The sequence below is a fragment of the Ambystoma mexicanum genome, chromosome 8 (assembly GCF_040938575.1).
Source record: "Ambystoma mexicanum isolate Mex_15411 chromosome 8, UKY_AmexF1_1, whole genome shotgun sequence".
NCBI lineage: Eukaryota > Metazoa > Chordata > Amphibia > Caudata > Ambystomatidae > Ambystoma > Ambystoma mexicanum.
The window spans coordinates 1,013,031,768-1,013,051,701 of NC_090929.1; the positions used below are offsets into that span (position 1 = coordinate 1,013,031,768).

Sequence of the window (19,934 nt, forward strand, 5' to 3'; positions counted from 1 at the left end):
GCACGAGACCCGAACCCTGTATGTAGACACTGGGAAGAGAGAGTTGCAAGTTGGACTCTAGCAACTGCACAGGGCTGCTGTGAATGCTTGTGATTTGCAGAACGACTGGCTTAGAGTGTACAAAGCATGTAGGACAAGACTGGTTTTGGCTTACACCCTCGTTGAAACACAGGAGGGTGGATTTGAGGAAAATGGAAATTGGAGAGCAACACAGTGGCGAAGTAGTGAGCTTACTTATAAGAAGTTTTTGAGATCAAAGGAGCGCCCTCAGAGGAGGATAAAATGTTGCATAGCGTGTTATTGGTTCATGATCTTCCTGATTTAAAATAGACTGGGATAGCAAATCCACAAGATGCACTGAGTGGGTAGAGAGATATAAGGAGTGTATATAAATAGTGGAGCATATGGAGTTAAAGGCCAAATAATGTTCTGAGATTAGGTTGTTAAACCCCCATGGAGTGCAGAGAGAAAGATGAGGAGGTCAGAGCGGCGATGGGGCTAGGACAGTCCACGTGTACTATAAAGGGATTTGTGAGGTACAATAAAAGTGCACTATGAAGAGCATAGGCCAAGGTGAGTGCATATTAAATTGTAATATTTGAGGACTTTGCAAAAGTTCACCAACGGTGGGGGTTGGGGTGCGTTTGGGGAGATAGTGTATAGGTATGAGAGAAGCAGTTTTTGAATAAATGGATCAGAGGGGCTGGGTGAATGAGACCAAATGAAAGCAAAAGAATTAAGGTGAAATAAATTCAGAGGAATGAAGTTTCTTCCTAGTCCAACTAAAGATGAACCTACAGTAGTTACCAATAGAATGGAAGGCAAAGGGCGCAGATGATATGATGGCAGGCAGCCCAACAAACCAGACCCAAGGAAGCAGAGAGGAGACTGGTGTTTAGCACAGCCTGAGGGAATGGTTAGTCCAGAAGGGGTATACAAGGGAAAGACCCAGAGTTAACTATCATGGCAGTGAAAGCTGTAGTGTGACTAGAGGAAAGAGTGATGCATGGGCAAGTGAGGCATCAAAGTCACTTTGATGGGAGAGCGTCCATGGGAAGCTAGGCCTATGGAGGCTTTAAGGCGGTCTGAGGGAAGAGACCAACACGGCAGCAAGTCTTGTCTAGCAGCTTAATGGTACAGTACAGAGTGGAAGCTTAGACTGCAGAACACAGAAGAATTGAAGACGATTGAGTGGAGCACACGATTCCAAGCATGAGGCCCACAAGTGAAACTAGTGTGCTGTAAACATATCAATGAAACTGTAGAAGGCCTTGCTTAAACAAATAATTCAACAGGCCTCTTCTCTTAAATTAGTTGTTATCCAGATGCACCGAATATAGATTTTTGAAAGTGGATTTTTAATTATCCTCCAAAGAGGTCTCAATGTGTGGTATGCTCGCTTGATGGGGTTGGCGGACTAGCGGAAGAACGGTGGCCGAGCTAATGCACATTGGTGGGCATATCTTCACATCTATGTCAGTGTTTCAGATCTTTGTGGAAGTTACTCAACCGTAAATCTTTTGAAAGAAATTTCTTTCAAGCCATGAGTCTGCAGTAGAGTTTTATTGAATTTACGGTATGCAGTGATTGTATCGCAAACATTTTATTCAAGGCATTTTTTACCGAAACAAATTTTCTGAAAAAGACGGACTTAAAATAAAATATATATATATATATATATATAATCTGGGGGGGCCATGGGTTAAAACAGGTGGGGAAGGGGTTGAGGGGGTTTAAAACATGTGGTGGGGGTTAGGTGGGTGAGCCCCCCCAAATAAAAAAAATAATTCACTATTTTTTCGGTTAATTGTTAGGGTAAAAAATGCCTCGAATAAAATGTTTTCGGTAAAATCGCATAGATCCGAATCTACATGTTATGTTACTGAGATTTCTACCGCTTGCCCTCCAGGAGAGAGGGAAAATGCAGAGTACATTTGGTGTCAACTTGGTGCAGGCAGAACAGCAGTAACCAGGCTCTGTGTGCAGACCTATTTCTACATGCTCTTATTGAGGGAATAGAGACTTGTTGGTGCTACGATGCTTTGGCCAGGCTAGTTGTATGTAAGTTGTTGACGAGGTATAGAGTTCAGATTGGATTGTGAATCTCCCTTGTGTAATCCTTTCATCTTTAGGCTCCTCATCACTTATTCATGGTCATTTATGCTAGTTTGTAACCTACTTTCCTGACTTGTTTTGTCATTAGTGGAATGCTTTATCAATGGAAAGCTTTCCCATTGATCACCTCTGTTCAGTATTGACACTGTGAGATTTTATGATCGAGTCACACATCTTTCTTATGTTTCTATTTCAGTTTTAACAACGTAGTTTCACCATCATGCTTAAGGAACCTTAAAAATATAGATCAAATGGGTGTCACACATTCAGCTCAATTGTTCAATGGATTGATGCTTAATGAAATAGTAAAAAAAAAAAATGGCTCTCGAAATATACAGGATTGAGATTTTCTAAAGAGTTTCTGAAACGGAATTTTCCAGATGAGTAATGTAGACGCTATCCAGTTTCCACCAGGATTACAGCTCAGGAGGATTGTATTTATTTGCACTGGAGATGTATATAAATTTGACTTCTACTTTTGGTTTAAAATGTATGGTACCATTTTGAGAATCCACTTACATCAATTATTAGACATCCTATCTAAATAAGTTTCCTTGGTATTTTTTTCTCAAACTGCAATTAATTTACACATATGGCTGTCACTCAGATTTGTATGCACTGCTGAGTAGCAATCAAGTTATTTTGTCAGCCAACCTTGGATAGTAGATATACTCTGTGTGTTCCCTCTGCTTGTCCAGGTAATTGAAACCAGTGCACAAAGTATCCATCTCTAATGGATTGTGTCCTCCCACAGATTCCTCTTCTTAGATATATTCTCCAATGGGAGCAGATCTCTGAAACTTTCCAACAGGATGGGGTGCAGTCCGGCCTTGGTGTCTAGGTCCCTCTATACTCTTCATCTCCATGGCCGGTTGTGATGTCTGCATCGGTACAAATAGCTTAAGCCGCACCGTGACCTCAGTTCCTTTACCACATGTTCAGCGTGCTTCTCAGGAACTATCTTCACAACTCAGATTTATTGCTGACCTCCTTGTTAAAATTCAAATTTTTCCTTCAAAATGTCGACAACTAAAACTTCTGGTTTTAAAGAGTCAGGATTGTAAGGATGCCAATAAGTCACTAATGTCCCGTCACAAGGTTTGGCTTTGTTCCCTTGGTGCTGAATACGACAGTCAATTGTGGCTCCTATCAAACTGACACCGTAGGCATTGAAGTAGAGGTCTTCAAAATTGGCTTTCGACATCTAAGTCGCTCGGTACAACCCTAGAGAAACGCAAATATCGGAGGACTGTAGCTCGGAGGCATTTGAGCGATCACAGGAGAGACCAAAGAAAAGAGCAGATAAACATGGGAAGAGATCCCATTTGAAGAGCGAATCTCAACATTCATCCTCTTCTAGAAAAAGAAGAGAAAGCACAGGCACTCTTCATCGGACTCCTTACCTGAGAAACATGTACTTTTCTCTTCCAAATCTGCTTCAGCAGAGAGATGGGAGAAATTCTTTTGACACGTGATGGACGTTTTTGATGAAGTGGGCCTCTCATTCTCCTCTTCTGAGACAGAAAAGAAGGCAGGCAAACCCGCTTCGCCCGACAAAGCCAGCAGAATATCGGAGTCACAATTATCCCAAGAGCCTGGGCATGATGCCAACCTTGAAGAAAATTCAACGGTCATCGGCTCCTTCAACAGTTTCAACTCCCAGTGTTCATCGTTGCATCAACACCTTCAAAAGGCTCATCAGCATCAGGGGCAGACCCACCCTATATGTCGAGGTCTATTCCTCGGTAGAGGAAAAATGTTATGGGGACTTTCCAAAGTATCTTTGACAGTGACTGATACCTTTTGGAGTAGAGACATTAAGATCTTCTAATGCTCCAGAAACATTTGTCGGAGGAAGCCAGGATAACAGAATTGGCTATGAACTTGAAAGATGCCAGTGGTTCAACACCTCTCCGGAGGTTGACTTCTCACAACCAGACCCTAATGGGCACCCTAACACTGCCTAGGGAAAAGTTATAGCTATGGTAATGATTCTCTGGGACGGGGTCTCCATGTTGAAGGAATCGGATTATGATCTTGGACAGTTGTTGGAGCCAGTTCTGCCCTTTAGCGCTGCTTTGAGGGTTCCTTTATTGGAGCTGTGGATGAGACCATGCTCGGCACTCGCAAGTGCACAAAGATTTAGGAAGTACAAGCCAGCATCTTCTGACCCAGACTTACTCTCAAAACACCCCATCCCTAAGAGCCTTGTGGTGCAGGGAGCTACATCAGGGACGACATCCAGTACATTTCTATCCCTGCCTCCCGACCGGGATGACTAAAAGTACGGTGCCCTATCTAAATGTTTGCATCAAGCAGTATGGCCTTAAAAGCAACATGCAAGCTCACCAAGTACACCCACAATTTATGGGCATTGGTCTCTGAGGTTGCAGAGCATGTCCCTGTGGGGAAAATGAGACCGATTCATAAGCATTGTAGGTATAATGTAGCTTCTTGGGACTAAGGAAATTGGGGGGGTTTCCCCAGATGTACAGACCAGACTGTTGAAGATGCCATTGGATGGCTCACACCTTATTGACCAAAAGGCAGCCAACAGTTTGGAGAAGTTGCAAGAATCTAAAGTGGCTACTAAGTCACTAGGCGCCATGGTACGACAGAAAGCCACTAAGTTTGTAACTCCGACATGGAGAGGAAAGCATTATCGTTCCTACAGCTCTTACAGCCAAAGAGGGAAAAGTCAAACCCATGGCAAACAAGGCCAGAAATGTAGGAGTACCTCAAGAGAGCGGTGCAAAAACCTCTGTCCACTCCCATCTCAGTCCCCTCTGGTTCGGCAGAGGCTCCAAAAGCATTTTGCGTACATTACATTCTACTGCGGGAAGGGGGCTTCAAACTCCTTTTTCCAAAGACTTGTACAATATTTCTTCAGACAGCTGGGCACTGCAAGTTGTCACCAAAGGGTAGTGCCTTCCTTTCTTGCATCTCCCACCAGAACAACACTCCTCTACTCAGTCACCTTGTGTTCTGGTTCTGTTATTTCAGCAGGAGATACTCCCTACTGGAGAAGGGTGCCATAGAAATGGCACCTCAAGCAGAAAGGAACCAGGGGTGGTACTCCCTTTACTTTTAGATACCAGAGGAGGATAGAAGACAGTGACCAATCTTAGACCTGAGACGAGTGAACAAGTTCCTCAAGAAGGACAAGTTAAAGATTGGTTTGGTGTCACTCGACCTCCAGGACACTTACTTTCACATGATAATTCTTACAAAGCACAGAAAGTACCTGGGGATTGTCATCAGCAGTTCTCAATATCCGTTTTGAGTTCTACCTTTCTGGCTCACCTCCACCCAGAGGGCGTGCACTAAGCTTTTGGCATTGTTGGTGGCCAGATTAGAGGAGGAATGCACATCTTCCCTTTCTTAGATGATTGGCTGATCAGAGACCAAGCCCCGGAAAAAGCTCTGGACCCTCTGTGCTCCACATGCCACCTCTTGCACAGACCCCTTCTGAAGCTCTGCAGTTAATCGGAGCAGTTCAGGACTGTTTCTTCCCAAGGACATTTAACAGGTGATCACCAAATTCCAGAATGCCCACATACCTCTGGCCTGGACTTTTTATGGTTGCAAGGGGCTCATGGCATCCTGCGATTTCCTGGTACCAGAGGCCCATCTGAGAATGAAGTCACTTCAGTGGGCCGTCAGCTCTGTGGTCACAGTTCTCAGACAACAAGACTGACTTACTTCAGGTCCCGAACAAGGTCGCTCAGGACCTCCTGTAGTGGAACCGCAAGGAGAACTTCATGGCAGCTGAACCTTTTTGGCAACAGTGGCCAGACATGACTGTGATTATTGATGCCCCTTTAAAGTCACATCTGAGAGAGCTGACCGTGAGTGGGTTGTGGTCCCTGGCAAAGTCCAGACTCCACATAAATGCCACATAAACTTGTTGGAACTGAGGGCAATCAGAATGGCGATGATGGCCTTTTTTGCCTTCGATACAGGGGAAGACAATCCTGATAATGATGGACAACACTGTGGGCATGCTTTACGTCAACAAGAGGTTGTGTAGCAGAGGTGTTGCTGGGGGAGGGAGTTTGAGGGGGCTATAGCCCCGGGTCTTTTGGTTGTAGCCTCGGATAGAAGCTCAGAGACTACAACCAAAAAAGTTATAGCTAGCCCTGAATCCCACCAGTCCCAACATTAGCTTAGCCCCTATCTTTTCCAGACCTAGCAACACCCTTGTTGTTTAGGGTCACTCCCTCTGTGCAGAGACGCAATGCATCTCCGATTTTGGGCGGTACGGAACAACATGTCCTTGTCGGCAGTTGACTTAAACAGGATTGAGGACATTGCAGATGACCTGAACATGCAAGGCGCTCGGTCTCTCACAAGTGGGAGCAGTGCCAGATCTTTGGTTTCAGTGGAACCTCCCAATTGAATCTATTCCCAACTAGTTTCAACAGGAGGTGCGAGCTGTTCTACTCCAGGGAAGTTCCCCACTGTAGGGGCACGGGTGCATTTGGGATGGACTAGAACCTTCCACTTTATTCTTTCTCACCGATCCTCATCAGGAGTTTGAGGAGGTATGGGACAGCCATGAAGGACAGAAGGGCAGCGCCACGTAGTACACAAAGCTCTTATTTACAAGCTGTTGTGGTCACAGTGCACAGTCAGGTCTTAGAACAACTGGACCGTTACAGGCGCAGGCGTTTCTGCAAAAAGGCAGAATGTGCTACTATGTCGGAGAACCAAGTGAATAATAGTTGAGATTGTAACCAGATTTTTTTTACATTGAAATATACCAAAATTATACAGATTTTATAAAATGTACCATTTTGATTTTGCCTTTTTGTATCAGTCATTGTGTTAAAAAAGGACCTCTATTTCCTGATATTGGCCCTCATTACGACCCTGGCGGAAATCGCGGTGCTAAATGCACCGCGGAGCACGGCGGAAAGCTGCCGATAGCGCCATGGAGGTTGGCGGATTTTCCGCCCCATGCCGACCTTGGCGGGGCGGTAAATCCCCATTCCCCATTTTACCCTTCCCCATTCCCATTTTTGCCCCATAGGGTATAATGGGAGTGGGGAAGGCGTTAATTGCGCCACCACAAAATACGGTGGCGTAATTAAAATCAAGGTCCCGTAGCGCCATGGATTTCTCCGCCCGGAAAAACCAGGCGGAAAACGTTCCATGGCGCTACGGGAACTCGTAGTAGGGCGGACGGGTCCGCCGCGAATAACGCTGGCGTAAACCCACTCCTCCAGGGTCGTAATGAGGGCCATTGATGCCAACTTAGAGGGTTCTGCAGTCTGTTCTCAAATACATTTTTTCCTGATTGGGGTTCATATGTTATTACTCATATGGTGCCCTTGCAAATCATGAGCCTAGTTTATTCGAATTGGTCAAGGAGAACGTGGTACCTGGACCTTCTTGGCATGGCCATCTGTCCTCCACTTAGTCTTCCTCAAGAGCTGGCATGCTTTTACAGGAGGGAGGCCTGATTCTTGGCTCTGGGGTCGACCTGCTCAATCTGCATGCCTGAAAGGTGAAGGGACTGGGATCGCCCTGAAGATGTGTTGCTTTTGGCCAAGGGGCTGGCAGCAAAGGCTCTGTACCATTGCTGTTGGGAGAAATCTTGCAGCTGGTACAGGGCTCAAGTTGTTCCTTTTCTGTAAGGTACTTGAGAAGCACTGTCATTTCTGTTGCACCTTATCAGGCAAGGGTTACAGATGTCGACAGTAAAGGGATGTTTGGCAGTCTTTCCATCTTCAATGCACACCCAGGTTCATTGTTTGTGTTACCAATTGATACAATTCCTAAATATCTCGCAAATATCTTTGTAGACACTTGTCATGGTGCCAGCTTGGCTTCTTAATCTAGTGTTGACCTTCCGAATGTGAGTACCTTTTAGAGCTGTTGCATTCTTGCCCACTCAGGTTCTCAACCTGGAAAACTGCATTCCCGGTAGCAATAACCTCCCCACGCAGAGAAAGCAAGCTTCAAGCTCTCTCATGTAAACCTTTGCAGTATTTTTTCTGTATTTTTAAGGGACAAGAAAAGAATTCCAGGACTCAGCGCCACCAGTTATACGGTCATTTAATTGTGTTGTATTGTCACATTATGGCCCACTTATGGGCTTTACCTTACCATTTAATGAGTGACAATACAACACAATTAAATGACCGTATAACTGGTGGCGCTGAGTCCTGGAATTCTTTTCTATTCTACATTTTTTGTGGTGACGGTTAGGCTTTACCACCGTCTGGTTCCAGAGACATGCGACATCCATGTACTCACAGATACAACTTCATATCAGTAGCAGTTTCTTTACTTCTTAGCTTCGGGATTATAAGGTGTCGCCCTACAGAGCAGCTTTCCTCAAAGCCAGACTTTTCACTTTTTAAGTGACAAGGTTACGCTCTGGGTATGTCTATCCTTTTTACCTAAGGTGGTGTCGGAGTTTCACCTTAGCCAAAAGATCTACTTACAAGCTTTCTATTATCCATCCAAAGAAGAGGAGAGTCTGGATAGACTAGGCTCTAAAAGCACATTGAGCTTTTACGTCGCCAGAACAAATGGCTTCAGATCAGATGACCAGCTCATTGTAGTGTACACCAGTCCTAAATCGGACGAAGGTGTGTCGAAACAGACCGCATCGAAACAAATTGTGCTGTGCGTCTCAGAATGCTACGCTATGGCTGGCAAGGACATCCTTGACGGTTTCAAGGAACATTCAACTAGAGGAGTAGCCGACATATCAGCACTCAAGATGGGTACCGGCTCAAGACAACTGCCAAGCGACAAATTGAGCTTCTGTTCACACTTTTCCAGCACGTTATTGCTTGGACAAAGTCAGGACCCCAGATGGGTAGAGCCGTCCTGCAAAGGCTTTTAATTTACTATAAATGGGAGCTTGCTCTTCCCTCCTCCTGCAAATTGAGGCTTATCTAATTGGGGAATCTGTGGGATGATACAATCCACTAGAATAACCAATTACTTGCCTTCCGTAATTTTCCTCCCATGGATTCCTTATCACCCTCCCATCCTACCCCACAATTAGAGAGCTCTTTCCCCTACCTCTTTCAATGCTTTCAAGGTGAAGCGTGTGTAATATACAATCCCCACGACGGCTGAGCACGGGAAAAGAACGAGTAAACTGAGGTCAGAGGGCGTGTTTGCGAGCTACTTGTACCGCCACTGACATCACTTCTGGCCTTGATGATGAAGACCACTGAGGGACCTAGAAGCCAGCACAGCACGGTGGCCACTGCTGTCAGTTTCCGAGATCTGCTGCAGGAGAATATATATAATATGAGGAATCCGTGGGAGGAACATTCACCAGAAGGAACAGTACCAAAAATAGGTAATTTGTTCCTTTGTGTGCATGAAAGTGAACTTCAATCCAATATATTAACTATAGATTGAGAAAAGTTACGGCACTCTCAAAGGTTTTTGCTTATTTTTTTATATTTTTTGAAAGATTTGTTAATCCGGAAATAAAGTGTGAAATGCTTTTAAACCCTGGACTGATTTTTAAAGCAGTGAATAAGTGTGCAGGAAAAACATCCAATTCAAATTCTATACTGTCAAAAGATGCAAAGTTGAAACCTTCCACTTTTGAAAAGAAAGCTATTTTAACAATCCATTGTTAATACAGTGGATACTGTCTTATCAAAGGCAAACGGCCCATTGGTTAGTGGCAGGAAGAATTTGAACATATATGCATATGTCACCCTTTGTTAGGTAGACAGCGGACACGCCCATTTTCATGTAAGGGTCAATCCTAAATTTGCCTGGCAGATTTGATCTTCATTTTGTAAATTCCTGTGGCCACTCAGTGGGTATTTTGATTATTATGTGAAGGTGCTTGACATTATTTGTATTGGTAATCCTGAATTGTTCTGATTTATCTTGGGAATTTTCTCGTAGTATGTGGTCTGCAGATTGAATTATTTTTTTTCTCCAAGAGTTGTTGTATGCAGATAGAGATCCAATTTCTCTGTAGAAAATCTCTGGTACCTTCAATATCTTGGAGAAATGCTGCCTAGAAATGTAAATTCAGTTGCGTGGCGAAGCAGGGGAGGTGCAGGATATTCAGCAAATCCTATTCCCCTATGCCCCGGCCCACTGGCAAAAAAAGCTGTAAAATGCTCTGGACTTGGGGTCTCCTGTGAGGCACGCAGACACGAATGAAAATCACGGCTGATTGGGGTTTAGGAAAAATGTCTGGGTAACATCTGTCTGAAAATACTTGTTGGTTAACAGAGTGATATATATATATATATACACACACTAACACCAGTGCCTGTGTTGCATGGTTTGCTTCTGGAACAGTGCATGAGTCTTTTGACATATTTCTTTTTCATACTTTCATCTTTTCTGTCCGTAGTATTCTCTTGTCTACAAAGGTTTCTCTCTGCTTCCTGAAAACGTGTTCTACTGGCAGCTACCCAAGCCCTTCTTGGGCGATAAGGTAATCCGGTCACTGTAGCAGAGGTTGTTGGTGGACTTTTATTTTTTTATTTTTATTTATTTCTTTTTTTTTTTTCCTGCACAGGCTCCTTCCCATTGGTGTTTTGAAGCATTAATAGATGTCTGTAGTATGCAGGCCAAGCGTGCGCTGCTTTAATTAACGCAGAGACTGCACACAACCTTTGATTGGGAACTGCGATTGGTGTACATGCATTGCAAGGATTTATGGCCATGCACTATGTGTTACAAGCTCGTCCTGCTCCCCTCTGCACCCCAATACCAGTACTCATCCAGTTCCTCCTCCTATTCAGGCATTCCAGGCACTCTGCACTCGGACACAAATACAAAAGACCAGAATTGGGGTGAAAAGCACTGTAATGCAAACACACCCCCATGCATAGGAGGGCTGCAGTCTGCTCTGCCCCTCCAAAGCCTGGGTCATCCTTATGTACAATGGAGCAGCTAGATCTTAGTCTCCACGCATTAACAGCACGTATTGTAAAAAAAGGTAATTTCGCTGAACAGGGGAAAGAGAGTACATTTCATGACTGCAGACTGTTTCTGCGAGGCAGCCTCTATCAGCCTTGGGATTTGAGCCAGCAGCGTCACCACTGTACTTCTCAGGAGGGGCTTTTCATGCTATTCTCCGAGGCATCACAGCATTCCACAGCCCTGCTAAACCTGGCCTGGGTGTTCAGCTGTAGGCCAGTCTCTTAGGCAAGTCTTTAGGCCAGTCTCTTAGGCAAGTCTTTAGGCCAGTCTGGTTGTATCCGATGAATCTCAAAGAAACCAAAAGAAAGTGCATAATCAGAAATGTAAGGTGTAACAGTATGGAACTACTTTATCAAACTGAAACGGGTAATCTGTTTTATAGGCTTGCAGGTATTTGCCAGAGGAAATGCAGCAGGTGGTAAATTCTGACTAGTTACAAGTGGAATGCTTCCCTACATACCTCAAAATATGTACTTCCACACGAAAAGTGAGGTAAAAGTTGCAGCTTGTCCGCCGAAGACTCATTTTTCCTGTAGAAAAGGGTAGTGCACGCAAGGGCCTTGCTGCAGGAGGTAACACATGTGGATGCGAAACCTTAAGAGGGTGAAAAGGCCTTTTTAATGTAATGCGTACAAGGTTCAGTTGTATAGTAGCCATATGATCTGCTGCTGTACAATCTACATGCCCATTCCTCTGGATGAGGATAGGAATGATGCATGCATATGTATTGGAATTCTGCAGTCAGCATTTCATTGAATCTACTGATATTATTCCTGTGTTCTGGCAAGGCCTCTCAGATTACCGCAGATTCGCCGTCACTAGAGAGGGCATACAGTAATGATTCGGCCCTGTTAGTCTCATTGGGTTCTGCAGATTTCTCATTTTATCTTTCACTGGGAATCCCGAATCCCAAGGGAATATGCTGATCCTTAGAAACGGTTTCTCACTCTACATGCCCGAGCAGCTTCTGATGGTTTGCATTTTGCCTCTTGTAGCATCTGCTAATTGTGGGCAATTAATCCTGCAACCAAAAGACACCCCTTCTCCCACTTGTTTGCCATGGACGTAAAGCTGTGGTATTGAAGCTTAACATGCTTGTACTTCACTTTCCAGTTTTGCTAATATTTTTTCATCAGGTTTCGCGGGTCTGAAGGTACACTTTGGATGCTTAGTTTTAGGGTTTCATTCAATTCAGTATTTGATAAGCCTTCATGCTGCTTATTTGTAAAGTTATATTCAGTTCGGTATTTAATATGCATTGGTTTCACTTAATATTAAAGTTCCATTAACTTTGGTATTCAATGTATGATTGCAGGAGCTTCCCGGTGCATTAGCTTCCTGCCACATACTCACCGGCTTATGGTGTCTCCTTCTGGCGGTTCCTACAGCTTGGGAAACTTGCCCCTGCAGCTCCGCTGGCCTGCCTCGTTTCTCTCCCTGCACTCCAGCAAGCAAAATGCTTCCTTTCGTCTTGGTGCTCTCTCTCAGCTCCTCTGTAACGGAGGTACCCAGACTGGCAAAACTTACACAGCCCACTAGCTATGGGCTGTGCAAGTCTTCTGGGAAGTTTGCCGGCGTCCTGACTTTGTCCGGTCCCACCTCGGCTGCCTCCTCTGTAGCAAGGTCCCCTACTGGTCTCTCACACACAGGCCTCCCTATTGCTCATTGTTCTGCTCCCTTGGTCTCTTGTTATACACGTCCAGCCCATTGACAGGCTGCAGTTGTAGATCTCTAATGAGACTTGCCTGACGATATTTAAAGGGTCATGTCTGACCCTCATAACTCCTTGTAGGCATCTTCCTTGTCCAATTACTAAAGTGGTGAAAGGGTGTAGTGTTTATTACTCTTGGTTGTCTCTTCCTCGTCCAGTACTAAAAGGGTAAAATGGTGTAGTGTTCATTCCTTAGTCGCCTCTTCCTTGTCTTAGTACTGCCACGTGTTATATGTGGGGAAATGAGGAACAGCTTTACGGTAACCCATAAAGGTTGGGGGAAGGGTCTGGTTGGTTCTCAACATAAGGGGATACCATGTCTCTCCTAATGCTATCCCACTCGCAGGTCCCAAGGACCCTCCACCCAGGTGATCCTCCCTCGCTTCTCCACCCCCAGGGTTGGGATCCACGAGCTATGCGCTCACCCTGGCCACCTGCGTAGAGGATCCAGGGGACGTAGGAGTGAGAATACTCTCTGGATTTCCCGAGGTGTGCCGTGTGAAAAACCTTTGTATTCCCATATTTAGATGACTTGTTCATCCAAGGTCGGTCCCCAGAGCAGATTTCGAGGCACCTCAAGGATACTTGCCCATTGCTGTATAGCCTGGGCTTCTACCTTAACTTGCAGAAGTCTCACATTACCCAACACAGAGGCTGCAGTTCATTGGGGCGGTCCTGAAAACTCGGGCGGGAGTCTCCAGCATTGCACAGATGGTCCACCTATTCCAAAACTCCAGCAGTCACCTTCCACTTCCTCTGCCTCTTAGGCCTCCTGCATCTATCTGGTGCCATAAGCTAGGGCACAGATGAGATCCTTGCAGTGGTTTTTCGGGAGTCAGTGCTCGCTATATACAGGCGAGATGACAGATTTCCTCCATGTATCGTGCCAGTTGCCAATTACCTCTCTTGGTAGAGCAAAACGATCAACATGTTGGTGGGGGTGCAATTTTGGGCTCAAGTGGTCACTGATGCTTCCTTGAGGGGCGCTGGGGCATTGCAGGGTCATTGGTCCCAAAGGGAGAGCCGTTGTCTGATTCAGCTGCATGCAGTCAAACTAGCATTGACTTCTTTTGTACTGCTGCTAGTACTGATGGACCACTCAGTGACCAGTCATTACCTCAACAAGTAAGGGGGTGTGCGGGTGCTGCCCCTATGCAGGGAAGCCATCGGGCTATGATCGTGGTTGCAGCATATTGGTCAGGGGTGGAGAACGGGTTGGCCGATACTCTGAGCAGATAGAGCATGGTCTCTCACGAGTGGGAGATTTTCCCAGAGGTCATCACTTAGATGTTAATCCGGTGGGAAACCTCGATGGTGGGCCTGTTTGTGACAAGAGGCAATACAAAATGTAAGCAGTTCTGCTTGAGGGAATTTCCCCTGAAGGAGGCAATTGGGGGGGTGGGGCGCGTACCTCGTGCATGTCTGTCGATACTGTTCATCCTGTGGGTTCACAGGAGGTTGCAGAGGTTCCAGGCCCACCTTCTTTTAACTCTCCAAGATTGGACCAAGAGGATGTAGTGCCTAGACCTTCTGGAGTTGGTTGTTTGCCCACCTCTCCAGCTTCCTTGGAGGCTGGACCTATTGTCCCATTTGGAGGGTATGAATTGAATTGATATTTTATTTATATTGCGCTCATATACAAGTGTTTCAGGGTAAAATGCCTCACCCGAACCCTGGGCCTCTCAATCTACATGCGTGGCTCTTGAGAGGTTAAGGCATGAGGACTGGGACCAAAATTGCAAGTTTCTGGAGGTATTGCTGGCTGTGCAAAGACCTTCCACGATTGTCCTGTGTGCATGAAGATGGACAAAGTTTGAGATGTGGTGTAACGAGAAAGGGGCAGCCACCTTGTAGTGCCCACCATACAGTGTGATGCAGTTTTTACTGGCCTTGGACAAATCTGGCCATCAGGTGGGCACGATTAAGGGCTATCTGGCCGCCCTGTCTTTTTTTTCTGTGGGAGAATGCATTCCAAAGAAGGAAAAATGAATTGTCTTGCTCTTTCGAGGGATTCTTCTGTTAGATTCCTCATCGCCCTCCCTCTATAGGTGTCAATGGATTTATTGGTGTCTGCTTTTTTATTTTTATTTGTGGAGCACATGCAAGAGGGGAAGAGTTTGTGTTAAATGCTGTTTGTATAAAAAAATAAAATAAAAACAATCATGATGGGAAGAGATGTTTGTAGTTCTCTTCTATACAGTGCACAGGATTTTTCTCTTGAATGCTGAGTTCGGAGGGAATAGGGATGGAAGGTGGGGATCTGAGTTAAGGGGTGTACTGCATCACTTAAGTACAAAAAATGATGTTCCATCTGGAGTCGAGGGATGACACAAAGTAGATGGACTACATCAAGCTGCACTATGCCACCCATGTAAATTTATTTTACGAGCAGCTGATATGGAGGAGATGATCTATCAAAATAAGGAATCTGCGGGAGAAGGATCAATAGAAAGAACATTACCAATGAGAGATTTCTCCCCCAATGGATTGCCTTTCTCCCGCAGATTACTCATCTGATAGAGATCCTCATCCAGGTCTGCTGCTCTGTAATTCTTCGAAAGGTGATGTGGTGGAACTTGACTCGGCCGTTGATCCGTCTTGCTGGGTGCTCGATCGTGTGCTCTGGATGTGATTTTTGGATGCTTTGTGTATATATACCACATCACAACACCCCCACACCTTAGTTCCTGCTCTGAGGAATACATTGAATCCAGTCTCCGACTCTTTTGGACACATTTTTGTCAGATTTGCTTTTTTCATTCGACTGCAAGAATTCTGTGCCTCGGGTTTTAAACGTTACACCGACTGCCACATGTCGGTGACGGACACACATGAAATATGCATGTGGTGCTGCTGCACTAGTCATGATACTGAGGGGTGTGAGTTGTGTGCTAAGATGAACCCGCGATCGGGCAGCAAATCTCGCGTTGGGCCAACCGCCTTCGAAGTCACTTGCACGGTCAGCAGTTTTGCCCTCTGAGGCGTAGAGTGGCCTACCACCGAAAAAGGAAAGGAGAAGGATCTGCATAAGTAGTCCCACTCGAACCACTCTTCCTCGTCACACAAGAAAAAAGGCACCACCGGCACCAAAGAGATTCTGACTCTTAGTTGGAAGGAGGTAAGCCATCGGCTGAACCGACCACATATCGAGATGTTCAAATCCTGGAAATGTTCCAAAAACAAGCAGCTGCGATGCACCCCTCCCCAAGCAGCAGACCCCGGAGGCAGCAGCGGCGCTTGGTACACCTGACGCCAGACAAGCCTTGGTGCTGATGTCAAGGAAGCCATTGGGTTCGACACCGAAAAAGGCACTGAAAGCCTTAATTACGGGACCCTCCTGTGAGCTGCAAGGTTTGGGCGTCCCCGATGCCCCCTCGGTGCCAAAGCCCTATTTGACACACTGTCCCCTTATCGGCACAAAAGCTCTTGGCACTGACAATCGTTGACTGATCTTTTATCCCACTCTCCCAAACCAAATTCTTCGGTTCTGTGGCTTCTATCTTCAGCGCTGATGTCGGAGATGTTCAAGGGGACATCGATCCGGTGTATGCCGGGGTGAGGGTGTTGACTTTTTTGACGTCCCAGTGGATCTTTTGGCATTGGCACAAGGGCTCCACGAGGCCAGTGGGCAACACATGCCCTAATGTGGAACTACAGCAAGCCTAATCTTTTAATCACACCCACACCAAAGGTTGGGCACTGGTTGGTAGGGTGGTCGACACTTCAGGGCTGTGGCTGTGCTAGTCCAAGTTTATGAACTGACATCCTAGATGAGGGTCCGGTTACTGAAAGGACTGTGGCTCTGAATCCTGCTGTCACAGATCCAGTAGACTTTGTGGCAGCATCTGTGCTCCATTCCTCCGGTCGGCTCCACTATGACTGGGAAGTACAGGCCGGAAAGAGGAGACCCACCATTTGTGTCTTCTCAAACTTTCCTAGAAGGTCTTGTCATGCAGGCAATCACCGTTTCCACCAGACCAGCATCTTCTACCTCGAATTTGCCCCCGGAGAGAGAAGATAAGAGAATTGATGATATGACTAAGAATGTATTTACTTATGGCAGCCTGAAGGCTACTAACATGATCAGTGGTGTTGCTAAGTATTCTTATGGCCTCTGGAAGGCTATAGAGCAGGCGGCTTAATACATCCCTGAGGGGGGAGATGCAAGACTGCTTCGTACAGTTGGTAGAAGATGGGAAAGAGGTGGCCAGGCAGTGTCTGCAAACGGGCCTGGACATGGCCAAATGCGTGGGCCGTTCAATGACATCGGCTATAGCATTGATGAGGCAGGCTTACTTGAGGCCTTCAGGTTTTTCACCAAATGTCCAAAACAGTTTATTGGACATGCCCTTTGAGGATGAATTCTTTTTCAGCTAGAAGGGCGATGGCTCTCTAGAAAATTTTAAGGAGTCCAAGATTGTTGCAGAATCGTTGGGCCTAGCTGTGCAGCCAAGCCTGGCTTCAGCTTTGCCTCTAGGGACAGGGGTTACAGGTGATTTGTACCTTATGTGAGAAACCGGAGGGTATTCTCCCAAGAATCCCTTATTTAGGTGCCCAGGGAAGGGCTGGTGCTCTCAGATCCCAACCCTGGGGGTGGATGAGCGAGGGAGTATAATCTCGGTAGGGGAATCCGGGATTATGCTCTGGGAATACCCCAGGCAACATGCGGTACACCCTACCTTATGACCTCTTTTCCCAATCCTTCCCAGTAGGGTACCTAGAATCTCACCACCCCAAGCCCACCCCCCACGTTTTCAGACACTTTCTCACACACAACAAACTGCGAGTGACCATGGATTAACACCTCCCTACCCGACATTCCCTCTGTTTCCGTGCACCATCTCAGAACCATACCGTTACCCTCTCCCACTCCCCCCAACAGATAACAAACCGGAAGCAAAGCATAGAAGAACCGGGAGAAGGAAAGTACATATGTCACCCGTGCCCTACAACAACCCATTTGTACCCAACACTACAGGTACCCCCTTCACCCTCACGAAAAACCCAGATGGGTTTACCAGTATTCTTCGGAAAAACTACAATCCATGCACACTGTTTTTCCCTAAAACCACTGTGACGAGGAGGGGAAAGATTGGGAGGATAAGGATAACCCATAGGAATCCCTGGGCCATTAACTCCTATGGATGACCGCCATGTTGTCCCGATAACATGGACAGGCAGAGTCAGGCATTCCCTTCCAACCACTCGCACCTAGATCCAATCACTACTCTCAGGAAGTATAAATGGCAGGGCAGGAGAGCACACTTTAAGCGAGTTGGGGATGCTGGAAGAGGAGATAATCGCCCTGACATTGGCCCTTTCAGTCCAGAGGAGACTGCACTTTGCAGAGGGAACGCTACCTCCTAGAGGGCAAGTCAGGGGCCGCTGGGGTTGACTGGTAGTACCCACAGCAAGACTCCTCCCATGGGCCAGTCAGGCGAACCCAGGTCTCTGAGGATTAGCAGAAGAGACCCTCAGAACATTATCCCTTTTTAGCTCTTGCAACTCCAAATGCCATTTTGGGGAGCTGAGAAGTGGGAGCAAAATCCTGACAGTGCATTCTGAGACTAAAAGTCCCAAAACCCTTTTTGTGCTAGGAGACTCGAGCCCGGCGGAGGGAAGTCTCCTTTATGAACTTTGTGAGAGGAGTCCGAGCCCCGGCAGAGGGAGCTTGGTGAGTGAACCAGGCACCAGAGATAGTGGTTGGCAGGTGCTTACGGGAGACTGGTGCTGAAAGAATGATTGGAGCTCGGCTGAGGGGGATCCTAGGGTCAAGAGTACTCACCCGACGTGAAGGTTACCAGAAGGAACTGTTCGTTTTGTTGGCTTTGATATATCAGGCCCTCTGAAACAAGAGACTTTGCATGAAAGACTCGGACACAGAAGGTCCTGATATTGAGGAAATGGAACTGTAACGTTGTGCTGAAAAAGCCCAGGAGTGTGCTGTGCTCAAGAGTCCCGCCTTGTCCTGTGCTAAAAACATGGGGAAGGGAGACCCCAGTTATAACATCCTGACTTATCATTTTGGGAATACTTCTTTGTTGTCTAGTGAACATTATCCCACACTATTTTGTAGCATAACGGTAAGGATTGGCAATAGGTTTCTTTACTATAGGCTCTTTATATTTGACTAGACTCCACTAGGACTTTATGATTATGAATTGATGGGCGTAGCTTTCTCCCATCTTAGATTTAGGTTTGGATTAGGTGTTTCTCACCCACTTTACTGTTTAATAAACAACCTTGAACTGTGATCAATTGCCTGTTTTACTTTGACACCATGCCTTCCCTACACCTACGGCAGGAAGGCGCAGCTCCCGCAGGGCAGGAAGGGCCGGAAGCATTTCTCATGCTCTGGAAGGGGCAAAGGGGCTTCCAGAGGCCAGCAAACTGCGGCGGCTTCGCCCTCTAAGCCGCTTTCATTTTCGCCTCCCAAAACTTACCGGTTGGTGGACGGCTGTCAGAGCACTGGCTCCAATGGCAATGGCAGGAGATTACCTCTGACACCTGGGGCCTAGAGCTTGTGCGGTGGTGCTATTGCCTGCCCTTAAGGAAACACTAGGCTGACCACTCGATAAGAGTGTGAAGATTTTAAAAGCCAAGTGCTGGCTATGATTAAGACGCAGGCAGCTGCAGGTGCGCCCCCTGAACAGCAAGCCTCGGCAACGAAAGTGGTACTCGGCCCTCCTGACCCCATGCATGCCCATTTGTCGACACCATCATCGAGATGCTGATGTCGCAGTGGTGCCCAAGCCCCAGACGACGCCGACGGTCATACCATTGGCGCTGAAAGGGAAATCATCGGCGCCGACTATCAGTGACAGATCCTTTGCCCCTCTATCCAGGACCAGATTCTTTTAATCCATGGTATCTATTTTCGGCACCGACCAGGGAGATGACCAAGGGGACATCGATCTCATATATACAGGGTTAGAAGGCGTCGATTATTTTTCGATGAGCAAGCAGACCTTTTGGCACTGGCCCAGGGGCTCCATGAAGCCAGCAGTCTGGACACATCTTTCAGATGTAGAATTTAAGCGGGGTCAGCCCTACACTCACACCATGCTAAGTTCAGGGCCATAGTGTAAAGGGTGGTAGACACCCTAGGCCTGAAATCTGCGTTGGTGCTGATGCAGGGCTATGAGCTGATGGACATATTGGATGAGGGGCCTGTGACAGA

The 19,934-nt window shown here is 46.4% G+C and overlaps 1 protein-coding gene across 7 annotated transcripts in view; it reads left to right on the forward strand.

Moving 5' to 3' along the window:
• Positions 1 to 19,934, forward strand: part of HSPG2 (heparan sulfate proteoglycan 2) — a 1,237,996-nt gene that overhangs the window by 665,107 nt on the left and 552,955 nt on the right. For 5 of the 7 annotated variants that reach the window (XM_069610942.1, XM_069610946.1, XM_069610944.1 and 2 more), the window contains one exon: positions 10,469 to 10,552. The exons of the other annotated variants lie outside the window; for them this stretch is intronic. In XM_069610942.1, the coding sequence (XP_069467043.1) occupies positions 10,469 to 10,552 (84 nt within the window). The remainder of the gene's footprint in view (positions 1 to 10,468; positions 10,553 to 19,934) is intronic. 7 annotated transcript variants of the gene reach the window in all.